We start from the raw sequence: 15,931 nt of genomic DNA on the forward strand, positions 1-15,931 counted from the left end.
ACATCAATGGAAATATTTTATTTAAGAAGTTTGTTAAATGTTAAAAATTAGTAACAATATACTTTTAAAATCATGTATCTAATGTTTGATTCTTTTTTCTTGTTGTACTACAAACCTGACCATTATTTTCTCACTGCAGTTTCTATCCCCATCTGGCAGTTTTGAAAATATGTTATTGATAGAGAAAAATCAGTTGCCGTGGTGAGATTTAAACACTGCTTGTGATGTCCCTGCATACTTCCTCAGAAGAACCTGCACACAAATATTAAAAATAAATGTATGAATTATAAATAATCATACTCATCAGACACAAAGTATTTACTTTCATTGCCACAATCTACATGTTAGGGACTGATCTTTGGAACAACTGAGTTAAAAGGTTTCTGAAGACTCTTTTTTCCATAATTATTACAATGATGGTTTGTAACTTATGTGGAGTAAACCCCTATAAATCTCAAAATACTCTGCAAGGGATAACTATGCCCACTTTACAGACAGTGAAACTGAAATAAAGAGCAGCCAAAGTTGCATGAATGATCACACAATGATCAACAAGTTATTGACCAGAGAATAAAATTCTGAGCTTCAGATCACTGGTGCCATCTCAGTATTTTTGGGCTCTATTGCCTCTGCTTCTTAAAAGAAGTAGAGATACTCCACTTATTTAGAGGATGAGACCTGTATAGAGATGAAATATTTTAAAGATACATTATATATATTGAAATGGGTACTTCACAGAGCCCTTTAGTATATTCAATCATGCTTTAAACCATAAACCAGCCAGGAGTTATTCTCCTTGCTTCACAGACTACAGACTGCTGAAAGCTGAATTAACTCTTCTATAAAGTGATGTTTAGGATGTCATGTGATATATGCAGCGTAGATAAAAAGCATGTATGTTAGGAACACCTCTTTCTTTTATTCTGAAAGTGTGGAAATTGGGTATTTGCATATATGAATAGGTTCCATAACTGTAAGGTTTTGTCTTGCAAACACCGGAGTTGGGTTACACATTCCAGCAAAGTCACCCATATGTAGCTAAGTCAGTAGTTTCCAAAGTTGACTTGCCTGGATACTGCACACAGTAACAGTTATTCCAGTAACTCCCGTAACTCCAGCAGTTCCTGGAGTAACAGCTCCTGGATATATGCAGGACTGTGTACTTCAGCAGGAAGATGTTCAGGTCCTAAGACAACTGAAATATAGAACATGTACAACAGTCAGAATACTCCATTGTTAATCAGAAGTATGGTTTAAATTAAAAGCACTTGCATTGTATCTGCTTGGTATTTATGGCAATTGCTATGCTAGTATACATCATTAAGAAAAACTGTACAGATGAGATTTTAAAAGAATTAGAAAACTGTATGAATGTTAATTGGAGCTTTATCTATTTAGGCTAAGATATGTAATAAAGATACCACCAAATCACATTTTTGAGAATATTGTATCTTGTCTTACCTGTAAAACTCAGATTTGCAAAGTTTTTTTAAGGATTATTTCTGAGCTGGGGTGCTTAGGTACAAGACAATTATGTAAATTGTCAACAGTGAAAAAATTAGTGGAAGATTCCTGTAGACAGTAATTTGTGTCCGAAAAGACTATAGATTATTAAAATTCCCTTCAGCTTTTACCAAAAAACCCCCAACCAACCAACCAGAAAAAACAAACGAGCAACACCAGGCAATGGCAACTAGCAAATTGAAATTAATGTCCACGCAGCAAAAAACAGGGATAGCTGTCCCTCTGGGTTAATGCGTGTAGGTGACTATGGCTGAAGAATCTGTGAAAGGAACCCACGCTTCACAACCTGGCCTTTCAAGTAAATCTCTGCAGATGGATAGTAAGAGCTCGTCTCAGTTCTTATTCCTCTGGTTGTAATGATTCTGTAATGTTGTTGTAGTGATACAATGACTGCAAAAATGTATGTTTTTGAAAACCATAATGCATACACTAATACCAGAGAGCAGGCATCCTGGCTGTTGTCTTTGCCCTGTTTCTCAGGCATTATAGAACCAATGGGACAACTAGAAGAGATCTTTTTGTTCAAAACCAATTCTTATCGATATAGTAATCCAAAGTATCTTTCAGACTCTTGCAAAGTATTTCTTTACTTCAAAACTTAAACAACATCAAAGAAAGCACACAGACAAAGCAGTGTTGGAAAGGAAGTAACATGCCCTTATTTTTAGCACTTGCCCACTTGTCACTCCTAAACTCTCATCTGCCTTTCAAATGTAGTGTAATCTAATTTTTATGCATACTGTATGCTCGTACAGACAATTTCCTCATTTCAGAGTATGTCGAGTTTGGTAAAGGCTTTTGTACTTTTCCTTAACCTGTTTCAGAAATAGTACTGTCACCATTTGTCTCAGTAATATACAGGACATGGAAATTGACATTTTTCTATATAGAAGTGAAAAGAATATTAGTTTTATCAAAGACTAGATTCCCTCTTCCCCTCCAGTTAGATTTGAATTTGGTCACTTCAGGGCTTACTGTGTAGGATGATTTTAAGCAATGGTCCCTGTGGTTGCAGGCTCTATCACCTAATAATTGACCATGACAGGAATTATACGTCCAAAGCCAAGGGGTAGAGTGAATAGCATATGTCAGGGTCAATTATAAGGTGGAAGACCCTGCAACAAAAAAGACTGCACTGATTAGAGCATGATGTTGACGTGGGAGCTGAAGCTTCAATGTTATTTCAAAGGGCACTGTCACAGCCACCCGTCCTTAAGGTCTCAAAATCAGAGGCAGATTATGTCAGTGGTTTATACTACACATGATGCAATGAAGTTCAACGGGACATTGAAACTTACAATTCCTTTGTTGCTTTTTTGCAGTGGTAAAAGGCTTTCTCTGTATCACTCAAAATTAAGCTTGCCACTTTGATAATTAGGTCAAAACACCTTCATACTTACTAGATTAAATATCTCTTCGAAAATCTGACTGTGAGATAAAAATATTACTGAATGTGACACAATTAAAATTTTTGATTGTTAAAGTTATTAACATTATTTGTACTGGCAAAATTGAACAGAATGGAATGGAATTGAGAGAATATAGTCCTTTTTATTACTTAAAGCTATGTTACAAATATATTACGGTATGGGAAGATTTTTGCAGTGAAACAGTTGGGCCAAAAAAGCTGCAGTTTGCTTAGTCTCCGGAAACTTCAGCATCTTTAACCTACTCAGGTGTTCTCAATCAGTGACAAGTTGCAGAATCATTTAGTGAGTAATGATTCCAAATTACATGCCACCACAATAAGATACTATAGTTCATTTTTAGATCTTCATTGCACCAGTTCAATTATCTGACTCTTTGAAAGCTGTTTCTCTGAATTTTTGTGTCTCTGTAAAAATATCCCAGTCATTTCTGCCTACAAGATCCCAGTGGTTTATCTCATCATGATGGAGAAGATACTGTAACTTAACCTCATTAATTAGATAGCTAATTTCTCTCTGTCCTCACGTGTTATTATCATACTTTTCCTGGGTGTTTTGCCGCCATCAAATACATAGCTAACTCCCAATAAATTAAAGCCTATAATTTCAGATTCAAATTTGTTGGATGATGAACACATTATAAGGATTGTTGTGTCTAAAAGACCTTTTTCTTTTCCTCTAGAATGGTTATTAGAAGATCATAGTCTCAAACATACAGAAATGCTCCAAATTTCCATCTTCAGTGTCTTCACTGGCAGTTAATGCAGCTGCACAGGAAACACGTCATGTTAGATAACAGGGACCTGGGTTTGGATCTTGTACATGTACTTCTTCACAATAATCTAATCTCTGATCTGTCACATTTGTTTTATATTTAAAACTTATGCAAAATTAAAATATGAAATGTTTATTTCTAAAAATCCATTATTTTCCTTTGTAAGTGAGAAAGAGATAGGACATAAAAGTTCTTTAACCTGTAAATACAATATCCACACTTAACTTTTCCATTGCAATCAAAACAGATTTCTGTAGAATAGTATGCTTTGGTATGAGAGGCTTTCTGGTGAGCTGGAGGTGCTCAGACATTTTTTTTTTTTCTTCCTTGAAAGTACTGAAGGACTTCATGTGGAGAAAAATACATTAAAATCCCATGGATTAACCTGCACAGAAAAACAAGTAGATGAAGGATTTTGCCAGTCACACTTGACAGTTTCTCTTGGCAGTAATTAATGTTAGTGCTTTTACTAATAAAGTAAAAATTTCAGACACTGAAACCAGATCTTGTCAAGGGAAAAAAACGCTCAGCACCCACTGAATGTTAATTTTAGCTTGTACTAGTGCCTGCTGGAAATGGAAACAGACGGGTCACTTTGATGGAGATGTGACCTTATAAGGTTAAATTTAGACTTTTGATTTGCTGAAGATTGGTAGATTGATTAATGAAAATTAGGTTCATCAAAAGCTTAGAAAAACTGGCATCATATAAGGACCATTACCTATTAGTCAAGAACATATGTAATGCTATCTTAGGTTAAATTCTGTTCCTGTTCCAGTGGCTACTAAATACATGTCTGAAAGTCTTCTTGAATGCTATATAGAGGACAAAGTTAAGTTGCTGGATTTCACAGTTCTGCAGTCGAATCACCTATGAAAATGATGAGCCTTGTCTTCTCAGAACTAGGAACTATAGGATTAGCTGTATAATTTTTAGTAGTCTTTATACGGAACACTTAAAAGCAAGAAGCCGGTAAGTCATCCTTCACATACAGCGATGATCACTGCGGCCAAACCTGCGTGAATGACTGGAGATCAACCTGAAAGCACTGTATGCCTATTTCTGTCTAAAAAGAGGTGAACTGGTCAAGGTGTTCAAGGTAATCTTATTAGGCTGTTTTATCCTGGGCATAATGCACTGTTAGCATGGTTATGCAGCATTCAGAGCGAAGCTCTTTGTAACCGGTTAGCTTGAAACATAGACAGAATGACCTTGAGCCCTTCTACACCCAGATGGGGAGATAAACCTCCTGAGAAATTCCTTTTATTCAGATTTTAGCAGTGTGTCAATGCCTCATGCTTCCAAACCAAAAGTTTCTTCCCAAAACTTAATTCCAGTAAATCTCATGGAAGAGTTGATAATATCCTGTTTACTGTGAAATAAGTGAAAATTCAGGAAAGTTGTCAAGGACAGGCAGCTAAAGGAACTCTGCAGCCAGTTTCTTAGTTAAGATAAAAGCATCCTCCTGTAAAATCTCACCTTCTCTGTATTACATAAACAGCTTTGGGTACTAACACCAGCAAAAGTTCTGTCACCTGTTAGACAAGGGAAACACCCCTGACTGCAGGAGAGTCCAGGCAGGACACCCTAATGAGAGACAATAGTGGCACATTGCCAGCTACACCCATGAAAACCATAACTTTCCTGTTTCAGACTTGGCACAGTAAGGAAAAGAAGAGACAATTTTCAAAATCTTTGTTTCAAAATGGGAATATTCTTCCAATGTTACATCTGCTTTATATATGCAGTACTCCGTTACTTATGGGTGATTATAATAGGAAATCTTTTAATTAAGAACTTCATTAGTTCACCTTTAAATGCCAATCACTGGATAATTGGCCCTTTTCTAATAGGCACTGCAGCTCAGGTATGCTAACGTGACTGTTTCTCAGAATAACTTACTGAAAGTAAGTTATTTTTGGAACTCATTTATACGAGAACTTAATTAACTATTCCAGATCGTTAGGGATACTGCATTGCGTTTTTTAATACTCTGACAGGTTCCTCCAGATATATTAATTCATTATAATTATTTTCAACTTTCTAGGCAGAAAAGGGTGAGAAAGAAGCACTGAGCCATTGCTGGCTTTCTGTACAAACTAGCCAGTATTTCCCTGGGAAGAATGGCAGCTTTGGGGAATTTTATTGTTTCAACTGCTGCAGCAGTATAGCAGAATGTCTTGGGGCAATCAGCTTGAGAGACGATGCACTGTCTTTTGTCCACTGTCGTATGGCAGAACCTTTTAAGAGCAGTGACACTACACCAGAACTATTTCATCAGGTGAGAGCGAACAGATTTTCTCACTGAGTACATTCCAAACAATTTGAAAACAGCATCTTTTTGGGTAAAATACACATTTGTCTTGAAACCCCACTTTACTAATTCAATTTTGACATATTTCACAAATTCTGGGAGCCAAATCCCACTTTCTTATTTGTGCAAATAACTACTGATGTCTTCATCAAATGGAAGCAGAAATTCCGGTCTCACTAGCAAATGAAGCAGACTTTGGTCTTGCAGTGTCATATGTAACTTTTACTTCAAACGAATCTGACTTGTAAGTAGAAATTTGTTTTTGAAAGCTGTAAAGCTGAATGCAATAGAACCATCTGCTGAAAAAACAGCAACATTGTATCAGAATAGATAATAATAACAGACCTTTGAGAAAACAGGGGACTTAAGAATTATTCTCATTTCCAGATCTTCTAACAATGCTACTTAAAAGAGAGCTTTACAAGTATTTAAATATTTGTTATAAAGCTGTGTGATTAAAGCTACTGATTTTATGTCCTCTCCATTTTCCAAAGGAGCAGAATAATTTATGTACATGATTTTTAGAATTTCCATGTATCATTGCTAAGTATTGTAAATGAGCATCTTCTAAGTGTTCACAACCACTAGCTGAATAACTCTTTCTCTTGATAATAAAAACTAAAAATATTTCATTCAAACCCAGAAAAGATAGATGTTATGTTTGATAAAATACCACATCCCGCTCCCCCCCCCCCCCCCCCCCCCAAATCATATACCTTTGTTCTGCCTTTTTTACAGTTCCTCAGAGGTGTGGTTATTTTTTACTAGTTCATGTACTAAGTGGTATTGCTTCATTCAATTTAGTAATCTCTGCTAAAATCTCTAGTACACCGGATTTTCAGTTTTAATTTAGAACAGGCCTCCATTACCTTTCCAAGCGAAAAAATAAAAGCCCTAACCCCCTACCAAAATCCTCACCCTTTCTTTAGAATTTCACATCTAAGTAACCCTCTTTCAGATCCTGTTAAGATATTTTAAGACCAGAAAAAGCTTTCTAGGAATAATGCATGAAGTCACTAAACTAGAAGGAAATGCAACTGCTCGGTAAGTAATTCCAATGTAAGTCAAGTATTTTGTCTCGTAACTGCTGGCCTGTGATGGCCAAAGCATGAACCGAGGATTTATTTTTTTAAACATGTGGTTTTTGTACTTACTACTGTGCAGAAAAATCCATGTTGTGTTTACTACCTCTTTACAGCTACTTATCAGAGAAGTTTTGTACTGATTGCCACTTCTTAACTTTACCAGTGTATTTAGGAAGGTATCATCTGCCCATGATTATGTACTCCTATTTTCCAGGTTCCAGTGACTTACTGTACAAATCATGTGCAGACTCAAATCTAAGAAAAAACAAAGTAGTCCTTCAAACTGTTTTGTGAGCTGTACATGAAAAAAATCTTTTATGTGTCTCACTAGGCATTTATTTGGGCACATTTATTGCTATAAACAAAATGCTTTTTCTTAGAATATTTCCTTCTCTATTTTCCTCCATCTTACCTCTTCCTGGGAACTTCAGACCAAACAATTTGTGTGCTTGCACAGAGGCTCCTGCAAAGCCTGATTGGTAGAGATTGTTCTATAGCACTGTATAATACCACATTACAGGGAACTGGTAAGTTAGCACTCGCAATGCATAAAGCATACCCTTCATCCCAGCTCTGAGGAACAAAGCTTTTACGTTAGCTGCACCAGTTGCTTCAACTAAATTCAACGGGAACCATGAACCAGCATTGTTGGTCCCTGCCAACTTCCAGGTTGGATCGCCAGGACCAGCGGTGGCACCGCAGATGAAGACACTGAGCGGGGCAGTGCTGAGGCTCCCCCAGGCACCACGCTTGTCCCCGCTGCTCCCCCACACACCAGGCTCCAGTGAGGGCCAGCAACCAGCAGCACAACACTGGGTGCTCGTCCCCATTTTGGACCCACAGGCACTTTGAAACAATGCCTGGAGAGCGGTGAGCCCTCAGACTGCTGCTTGAAACACTGCCACGTATGATACCCCCAACAATGGTTTTATCTGGTGGTGTAAGCCTTTTAAAGTTGGCCTAGCAATACGGTTTCATGGGCAGAACTAACCCGCAGGTTTTTCTTGTGACTCAGGAGACATGAAATTGTGTCTGGATTCAGAAGCTGAGCCCCTGGGTAAGCTTTTCCTTGATGCAGCCTGCAAACCTACAGAGGTGCCTGTCGTCTGCACAGCGGCAGGATTGCTCAGATTGGCCCCAGACACAGACCGCATGGCGAGATGAGACTTTTGGTCAGCAGCTGAACCCGAGGGTGCAGGTGGAGCACACAGGTCCGCTCCCTTCCGGCTCTGGCCCCTCCACACAGGCTGCTGGGGGGCGGCGGGGCGAGTCGGAAGGGGTCTCCTGCGGCGGACCCCCCAGCCCCAGAGTCGGGGGGTGCCTGAGGGAGCGCCGCTCTCTCGCCCAGCGCCCCGCAGCCGGCCGGTGGGCCACCCGCCGCCGGGCGAGCAGCATCCCAGGGTGGCCACCCCACGCCGGGCTCCAGCAGCCGCGATTGCGACAGGTCCGCAGCGACTTTTGAAGCTCCGCGGCATTTCCTCCCCTCGCAGCGGGCCCTTCCCGCCCCCTCCCTCCCCCGGGCCGCCAAACAGCACGCGGGCCGCCCGGCAGGCACCCGAGGGGGAAGGGGCGGACCGGCCCCCTCGCTCGGTGGCCCCACTCCTAGAACGCAATCGTTCGCTTAGAACAGCTCCGTTACTGCTTGCAGCCGGCAAGAAGGAAAAAGGCGGGCAGGGGTAGGCGACAGGAACGCCGGGGCGCTCCCGCGGCCGCGCCCGCCTCTCGCGGCAGCCCCCGCAGCGGGCGGCCCGCCCGGGCCTACCGGCGCGGCCTCCCTGCCCGCCATAGGCGTCCTGCGCGCTGCCTCCGCGGCCGCGCCCTCCGCCCCGCCCGTGCCCGGGCCGCGCCTGGCCTCAGCCCCCGCGGCGGCTCCCGGGGCCGCGGCACGGGCGGCGCGGCTCTCCCGGGCGCGGGCGGGCGGCGGCCTGCCGTGCCTCCGGTTGCTCAGGCAGTCTCCCGGTCTGCCCCGGGAGGAGGGTCCACTGACGGGAGGCGGCCAAGCGGTAGCGGTAGCAACGGAGGAGCCGGCGGCGCGCGTGGCCCTGGCTGGCCGGCTTCCTTCCCCGCTGCGTTTCGCAGCTGTCACGCACCTCCCCGTTCGCGTTACCGCCCCCCGCGCCCGTGAGCGACATGAGAGTAGTGGCTTTGATCAGGTAACGGGCTGGGGGAGCGCCCGTGCGGGTGAGCGAGGGGCGTCTGGCAGGCGGAGCGGGGCGCGGGGAGAGGCCGAGCCCGCCCGCCCGCTGGGGAGCGCCCCTGCCCCGGCCCTGCCGCCCGTGCGCTCCCCGCCTGCCCCTGCCCGGCGCGGGCGGCTGCGGCGCCGTCCCGCTGCCCGCGCTGGCTGCCCGTGCTGGGTGCCTCCGGGGCCGCGGCGGGCCGGTCCCCGCCGCTCCGCGGGGTAACGCGGCAACAGTTTCTCTTCGGCTTTTCCCTTGCTGCCGGGATGCTCAAGAGCTACTACTGTCTGTTTAAAAAGGAAAAAAACCCAACCACCCAAACCCAAACGCCCAAACTAAGCAAACACCCCCCCCCCCCCCCCCCGAAAACACCACCCACAGTGATTTTCCCCGGCCGCCTGCTCCCCGTTATCCCGGCCTCCCAAGCAAGCCGCCTGCGGCGCCGGGGGGAGCGGTCCCTGGGGTGCAGAGCCGCTGCCGCATGCCCCGCGGTTGGAGGGGGTTTGCTCGCTTGCAGTTCAATTTCCAGCTGCTTTTCCTTTCCGAATATCTTAACTGTCTTCGGATAAATTTTCTGAACTCTTTAACGGTAGATTTTTCTGGTGTGCCTTTTGAGAGAGATTTAATTTTGCTCATTTTTTGAAAAGATGAAGATCACTCATTGAAGTAGTTGCAGTCGGACCCAGCCCTATCTGTCAGGGGCTACTGTGCTCACTCCCTCTGTGTTCTTGCAGCTTTCCATCAGTTTCTGCAGTTCTTGTACTGTAAACAGCTTGTTTGTACTTTTGTGGAAAGCCATTGACTTTTTTTCTGAACAAGGACAGGTGTGTTCTTTTACCAACAAGGTAGGAAGCCTGTAAACAGAAAAGAATTGTGCAGATGGGAGCAGTGTATTTTTATTTTTGGATGCAGTAACTGAAGTCTTACATCTAATGTATTAAATTCCCTCAGGCACTGTCAAATATCACACCTTGCTGAAATCTGAAATCGGGGTTTGGCCACAACAGTTCCAAATCATTCCAAACATCATCCAAAGAGGAAAAAATACAGCAAATGTTATCTATGTTTTTCAAGATTTGCTTAAATACAAAGTAGGAAAATCAGCTTTGATGCTTTTTTCTTGTTTTATAGATAAGATTTGGTCTTCCCGGTTTATTTATTTTGATGTGCTCTAAGCAGAGGAATGTGTTAAAAGGCAGGATGAAATAAAATCCTAAAAACAGGTTTCTAACACAGTTGCTATTTTAATGGGCAATTTTACAAGGATGGATTTAGTTTCAGTAATAGTTTTAAGAAAAGTTTTAAAGAGACATCAAAGTGTCCGAAATCTTTGTAACAGAGCTAGCCTCAAAGATCAGAGGGGGGGAAAAGTATTTGAAAAGTGCTTCTTACTTTTGAAAAGGTCAGGATTATATATAAAACTACTTTAAGCTGTTTCTTTTTCTTTTAAAATGTTGGCCACACTTAAAGTTGATAGTCTTGCTTTAAGGTGGTATTTATGGGGTAAATCCTGTATTGTGTTTTGTTCTAAATCATAGACATTTTAAAGCCGGTCTTCAACTTGAAATATGATGTTTTCCAACTCTAATTCTTCTAGAATTTTCTTACTGTAAGTGGTTATACTTGTGAATGGAATTTTGTTCAGAAGTCTTTTATAGACTTGTATCTTTATGGTTACCTTATTTATTTTATTTATTTTTTTTCTTCTTTTTTTTTGTTTGTTTATAAGCCTAACTGTTAACATACTTGCAACACTGTCAAAACTAACCCTGACTGTGGCCTGACTTTGTCGGTTTCCTACAAAAAGGCCTCGTGATTTTTTTTCTGTGATGAGAATAGAGAGGAGTCCCCAGGCTACCTCAGTACCTGCCTTCATCTCTCTTTGTAAAGCTTGTTTTCTTTGTTTGTTTTGCTTTGGTTTTGGTTTGGTTTTAGTTTGGGTTTTGGTTTTGGGTTTTCTTGTTACAATCTATTAGAAAACAGCCAGGCTGGGACTGTGCTGAGTCCACCTTCCTCCCACAGCATGGGCTGTCTGGCTTCACTGGTTTTAACCAGCATGTGTTTAACAGCTAGGTTAGAAGGCCTTGTAGGTAGGCACCATTTTGTTTTGTTTCTTGGTACGGTTAGTTTTTAGGGCTATGGTAACAGTAATACAGAAAATAAGTCACAACGTAGTAGCATGTGATCCAGTGAGCACTCTACAAATTTCAGTCAAGTTACCAGTGGTCATGTGTGGGAAATCTGAATGTAGCCTTATCTTAACATGTCTTTTTTTTATAAATTAGTAGAAAAGATTAATAGACATATCCAAGTGTCCTTTTAATTTTTGATTTAAAAAAAATAATACTGAAATGCTGTAAACAGCACAGGCAATTATCTGCTGTCATGTAATTATTTGTCTGAAGTTGTGTATGGAGTTGAAATCAGACCTAGTGGGAGGCTTTGATTAAGGAAAGAGTCTTTGTCTCATTATGATTCTGTTAAGACTGAAATTTCACATTATGAAGTAAATATGATCTGTTTTCAAGCTATCAAGCACAGTATCCCGAACTAATGAACACATGATTTTTAAAATATTTTTTTTTAGAAGAAAGTTGTAGGTATGCATGAGAATGATGTCAGGTAGAGATGGAACCTTGAATTAGGAATCTATTTATTATCACTTTTATATTTACTTTCATAGCACTGAAACATAAGCAACTGCTTTATGAGAATCTGTTAAGTACGAAAGGATGCCATGTTATTTACGCTATTTCTGTTTTAGGTTTGAGTTATGCAGCAAATTAAGGTCAGCATACAGAATTTTAGCATGGATAAAAACAGAATTTGAGGGGAACAAGTTTATGGTTACATTCCTGTAATGCACTTTTAAGCGTTTGCATAGAGGGTTAGATAAAAGTTGGAACTTTACATTGGAAATGCTGAAGTTTGTTAGTAATGGTGTGGTCCCAAGAAAACCGATGGTCTGTTGTAGCTAGGACTGTTTGTACTATCTGTTCATCTGTCCATGTCTCAGTGACTCTAAGGCAAGACGAAGTTTTAGGAAGCTGATCTAGATCTCTGTTCCAGTTCCTGCCCTGAACTGGTTTTTGTGACTTGGCATTTAAAGGAGCTGCACAGAATCTCTACCTGCAGTTGTAGTTTGAAGGCTGTGAGTCTGAATGTGGATTTCGCAAGCTGTGTGTATTCTAGAGCACTCTTAGTTTCATTGTTAGACTGTAATATTTTTTTTGATGGTGATTAAAATCCCTGAAAAATAATATATTTGACTTATACCAGGATAACAGGATTCTTTGCTCACTGATAGTGGAAAAGATTCCACTAGATCTTGAACGAATGTAAAAATTAACTATATTCTGTGTTAGAGTGTAATCTCTAGGCCTCAGAGAAGAATATATTTCTGTTTGTTTTTCTGTTGTTTTGGGTTTTTTTATTAGCAGTAATTATTTTTATTTGCAATTATATGCAGTAAAAAATTTGTATGTTGTGTCAACTGAACCTGCTGCCTGTAATAATTGCAGCTTTTGAGAATGGAAAATACATTTAAAACATTGATACTTTAGGCAGAGTATCCCACGAAGGATAAATGTTATTCCTAACATGACAGTCTTCATTTAAAAAGATTGCTGATGCTGGCAACTCTCTGGAGCAGATACTGGGTTTCAAATCCAAGTTATCTAGTAATAGTACAGGGTAATTTCGCTCTGGAGTAGAAGACAGTCCTGGTTCTAAAGGGATTCCAGTGTAAGTGGCTGTTCTTCTTGGAGCCTTTCAGATTAGTAATAAGATGCAAAACTGAATATGTACTTTATGGATACTGTATGTAGGCACTATACATATATAGTAAACCTTGTAAGGTGAAATCATCCTTTTCCTACTGTTAATATTTTGCAACTTCTTTTTTTATTTCAAAACTTTATGACCAGCTCTGATGATATTAATTTTCAAGTAGTTAGGCAAACATCATAAAAAGCTAAAACTTTTATCAGTACTTTCAATTGACACTATTTTCTCTTTCTTACAGTGGTGGGAAGGACAGCTGTTATAATATGATGCAGTGTGTTGCTGCTGGGCATCAGATTGTTGCTTTAGCCAATTTAAGACCTGCCGAAAACACAGGTATGAAAGCTATATTTCTTAAAGGAGATTTTTTTTTAATATTAGAAACAATGAAGGCAGAGCAGTGCCTGAATTAAGTTCCTTTATGTGTTTTTATATAGTTTTGCATATTGAAGGGCAATTTGGAAATCCTAAAAGAGGTAGTGGGGGGAAAAGCTATGGAGATGTATTAAGTGTATTTTTCCTTAAAGGGGAAAAAAACAGAAGAAAATGAAGATTAGTAAAAGAAAGGCTTACACAATTTGAAGAAGGCAGAATATGAATATTCCTGGTGGTAAACAAAGGGATTGTGTGAGTTCAGTAGCACAGATAGTAAAAGGTGGTAGAGACATAATAAAACCAAATAAACACTGTATTTCTAGAAATGCTTTAAACTGGCATAAAACATTTCATAAACCAGCTGCCAAAAATATGCAGTTTTGCTGCTGCTCATTTGTTTTAGCCTGGTGTATCTTCCTCCATTATTCTAACCCAGCATTTGTGAAATGGATTGAAGAACTGATCAGTTCGTCACAGGCTGTACCTAGACCTGTTTCTATGAAAGAGAATGGGAGAAACTCAGGTAGTCTTAAGTCAGCTGTGAGGTGAGAAGATGAGCTGAGTACTTCTGTGTTGGACTAGAGCATGAATTGAACTTGAAATGAGACTTGAAAAGGAAGTGAGTTGTTTCCCAGTCAGTAGTGGAGGATGCTAAAGCATGTTAACATAGGTTTACTGGTCAACATATGTTAAAAAATTGTGATATCTGGTAACTGTATAGTAAGAAGATACACAGAAAGTGAAGGAAAATGGGAGCTGCCATCACAAATGAGTCACGGATACAACTGGAAAATGCTGAAGAGTACAGGAACAATTTATTTTCTGGGTAGCTAGGACATAATCATCTCTAATCTTGTTGAAATATGTTGTCTTTAAACTAATTTATCCACATCAGAAATGCAGAATATTGTCATTAAAATCATAAAATGCTCTCTTTAAGTGTGTAGTTGGAAATTTTGTGGAAAGTTAATTGAGGTGCTTCAGGCAATAGCAGATTCTGTGCCATTCATTTTATTTTATCTTGTACCACTGTTGCCTGGAGAGTCTCAATTAATAAAGAAACTGTGTATTCTGAACTGAGTATCAGTTTAAAGACCTTGTCATACTCATGTATGTTGAAAAACACTGAGTTTTCTTTTAAATCAACTCTTCTGCTCTACGTTGGTTAGTTGTGATTATGGGTTTGTATTTGACTATTTTGAGCAAAAGTGTCTCTGTTGTATGGTATAGAATGTGACATGACCTAATTGTTACATCACAAATTAGTTATCTTGATCAATGTTACAGACCTTTTTCTTTGCAAGGTGTGCTACATGGGTATATGGCAGAGTTGCAGAGTTTCAGTTTTACAAATTAGCATTAAAATAGTGAACTGTGTTAGCTTTCAATAAATAAAGTGGAGGTTTCACCAATAATAATATATTGCTTTATAATCTGAAAAATTATCTGAAAGATTTCATATGTAAATGGTTTATCATATAATTTGAGATTTAATTCTAATCCATGATGCCTGCATTTTGGCTGTTTTTTTCTTATGTTCTACCTGTAAACTGCTTGTAAGAAAACTCGGTTAATTTTTTCATCCTGGTTAAGGAAATGGTGGCGAATTGTTGATTTCATTTCAAGCTTAATTTTAAAAGGAGTGAAGGTAGAAAGGGCCTGGCTATTACAACAGATTTCGTTTTCTTTTTATATATTAAGCAATGTCAAAATGTTACAGCAGTCTACTTTTATTCTACTTAAGTAGAAATAATCTCTTCTTCTTTCCTGATGACCATGACAACAATTTTAACAAGAAAGTTTTTGTAAATTTGACAACTTATTGCTTATTCTCTGTGTTGCAGTGCATTCCAAATTTCTTGCTCTGAGTATGTTGAAATGCATATGGGTTTGTGTCTATGAACTGTGATCCTATTAAAATTACCATATAAATAGGAGCAGAATTGGACTGTTACGAGATTTTTGGATGAAGCAGGGAGAAATACTAAGGAAGAAATAGACACCACAATTTTGAAATAGGCAGCATGTTTGTGACAGATGTCTTCCTCTCCATACGTCTGTTGGGTGAAGAAATCTATTTTTTTTCTTTCCATGTTTATAGAGGTATTGTCACCAAACATCTGTTTGTGAACCAAAAAATATTAACATTTAGATTTTCTCAGTGCTTTGTAGTATTATGATTATCTGTAGTAATTGTTGAAGTAATGTACCTAATATGATTGTTTCTTAACTGTGGCAGGGCAGACTGATGAATTGGACAGCTATATGTATCAGACAGTAGGACACCATGCCATTGACCTATATGCTGATGCACTGGATTTGCCACTCTATCGTGGTTTCATAAAGGGTACCAGTGTAAATACTGGAAAAGTGTATACCACATGTCAGGAGGATGAGGTTGAAGACCTTTACCACCTCATGAAACTTGTTAAGGTATGCTGAATGAAAAGACTTAAATAACTGGAGACAAG

The 15,931-nt window shown here is 40.0% G+C and overlaps 1 protein-coding gene across 3 annotated transcripts in view; it reads left to right on the forward strand.

The window, feature by feature from the left end:
• Positions 1–9,092: 9,092 nt before the first annotated feature.
• The window catches only part of DPH6 (diphthamine biosynthesis 6), a 210,120-nt gene continuing 203,281 nt past the window's right edge, over positions 9,093–15,931 (forward strand). For 2 of the 3 annotated variants that reach the window (XM_037395503.1, XM_037395504.1), the window contains exons 1-3: positions 9,093–9,278; positions 13,327–13,421; positions 15,700–15,893. In XM_037395503.1, coding sequence (XP_037251400.1) covers positions 9,256–9,278; positions 13,327–13,421; positions 15,700–15,893 — 312 coding nt within the window. In that variant the 5' untranslated portion in view covers positions 9,093–9,255. Of the gene's footprint in view, positions 9,279–13,326; positions 13,422–15,699; positions 15,894–15,931 lie in introns of those variants that run through there. The other variant, XM_037395505.1, reaches the window with a different exon arrangement.

The sequence above is a fragment of the Falco rusticolus genome, chromosome 7 (genome assembly GCF_015220075.1).
Source record: "Falco rusticolus isolate bFalRus1 chromosome 7, bFalRus1.pri, whole genome shotgun sequence".
NCBI lineage: Eukaryota > Metazoa > Chordata > Aves > Falconiformes > Falconidae > Falco > Falco rusticolus.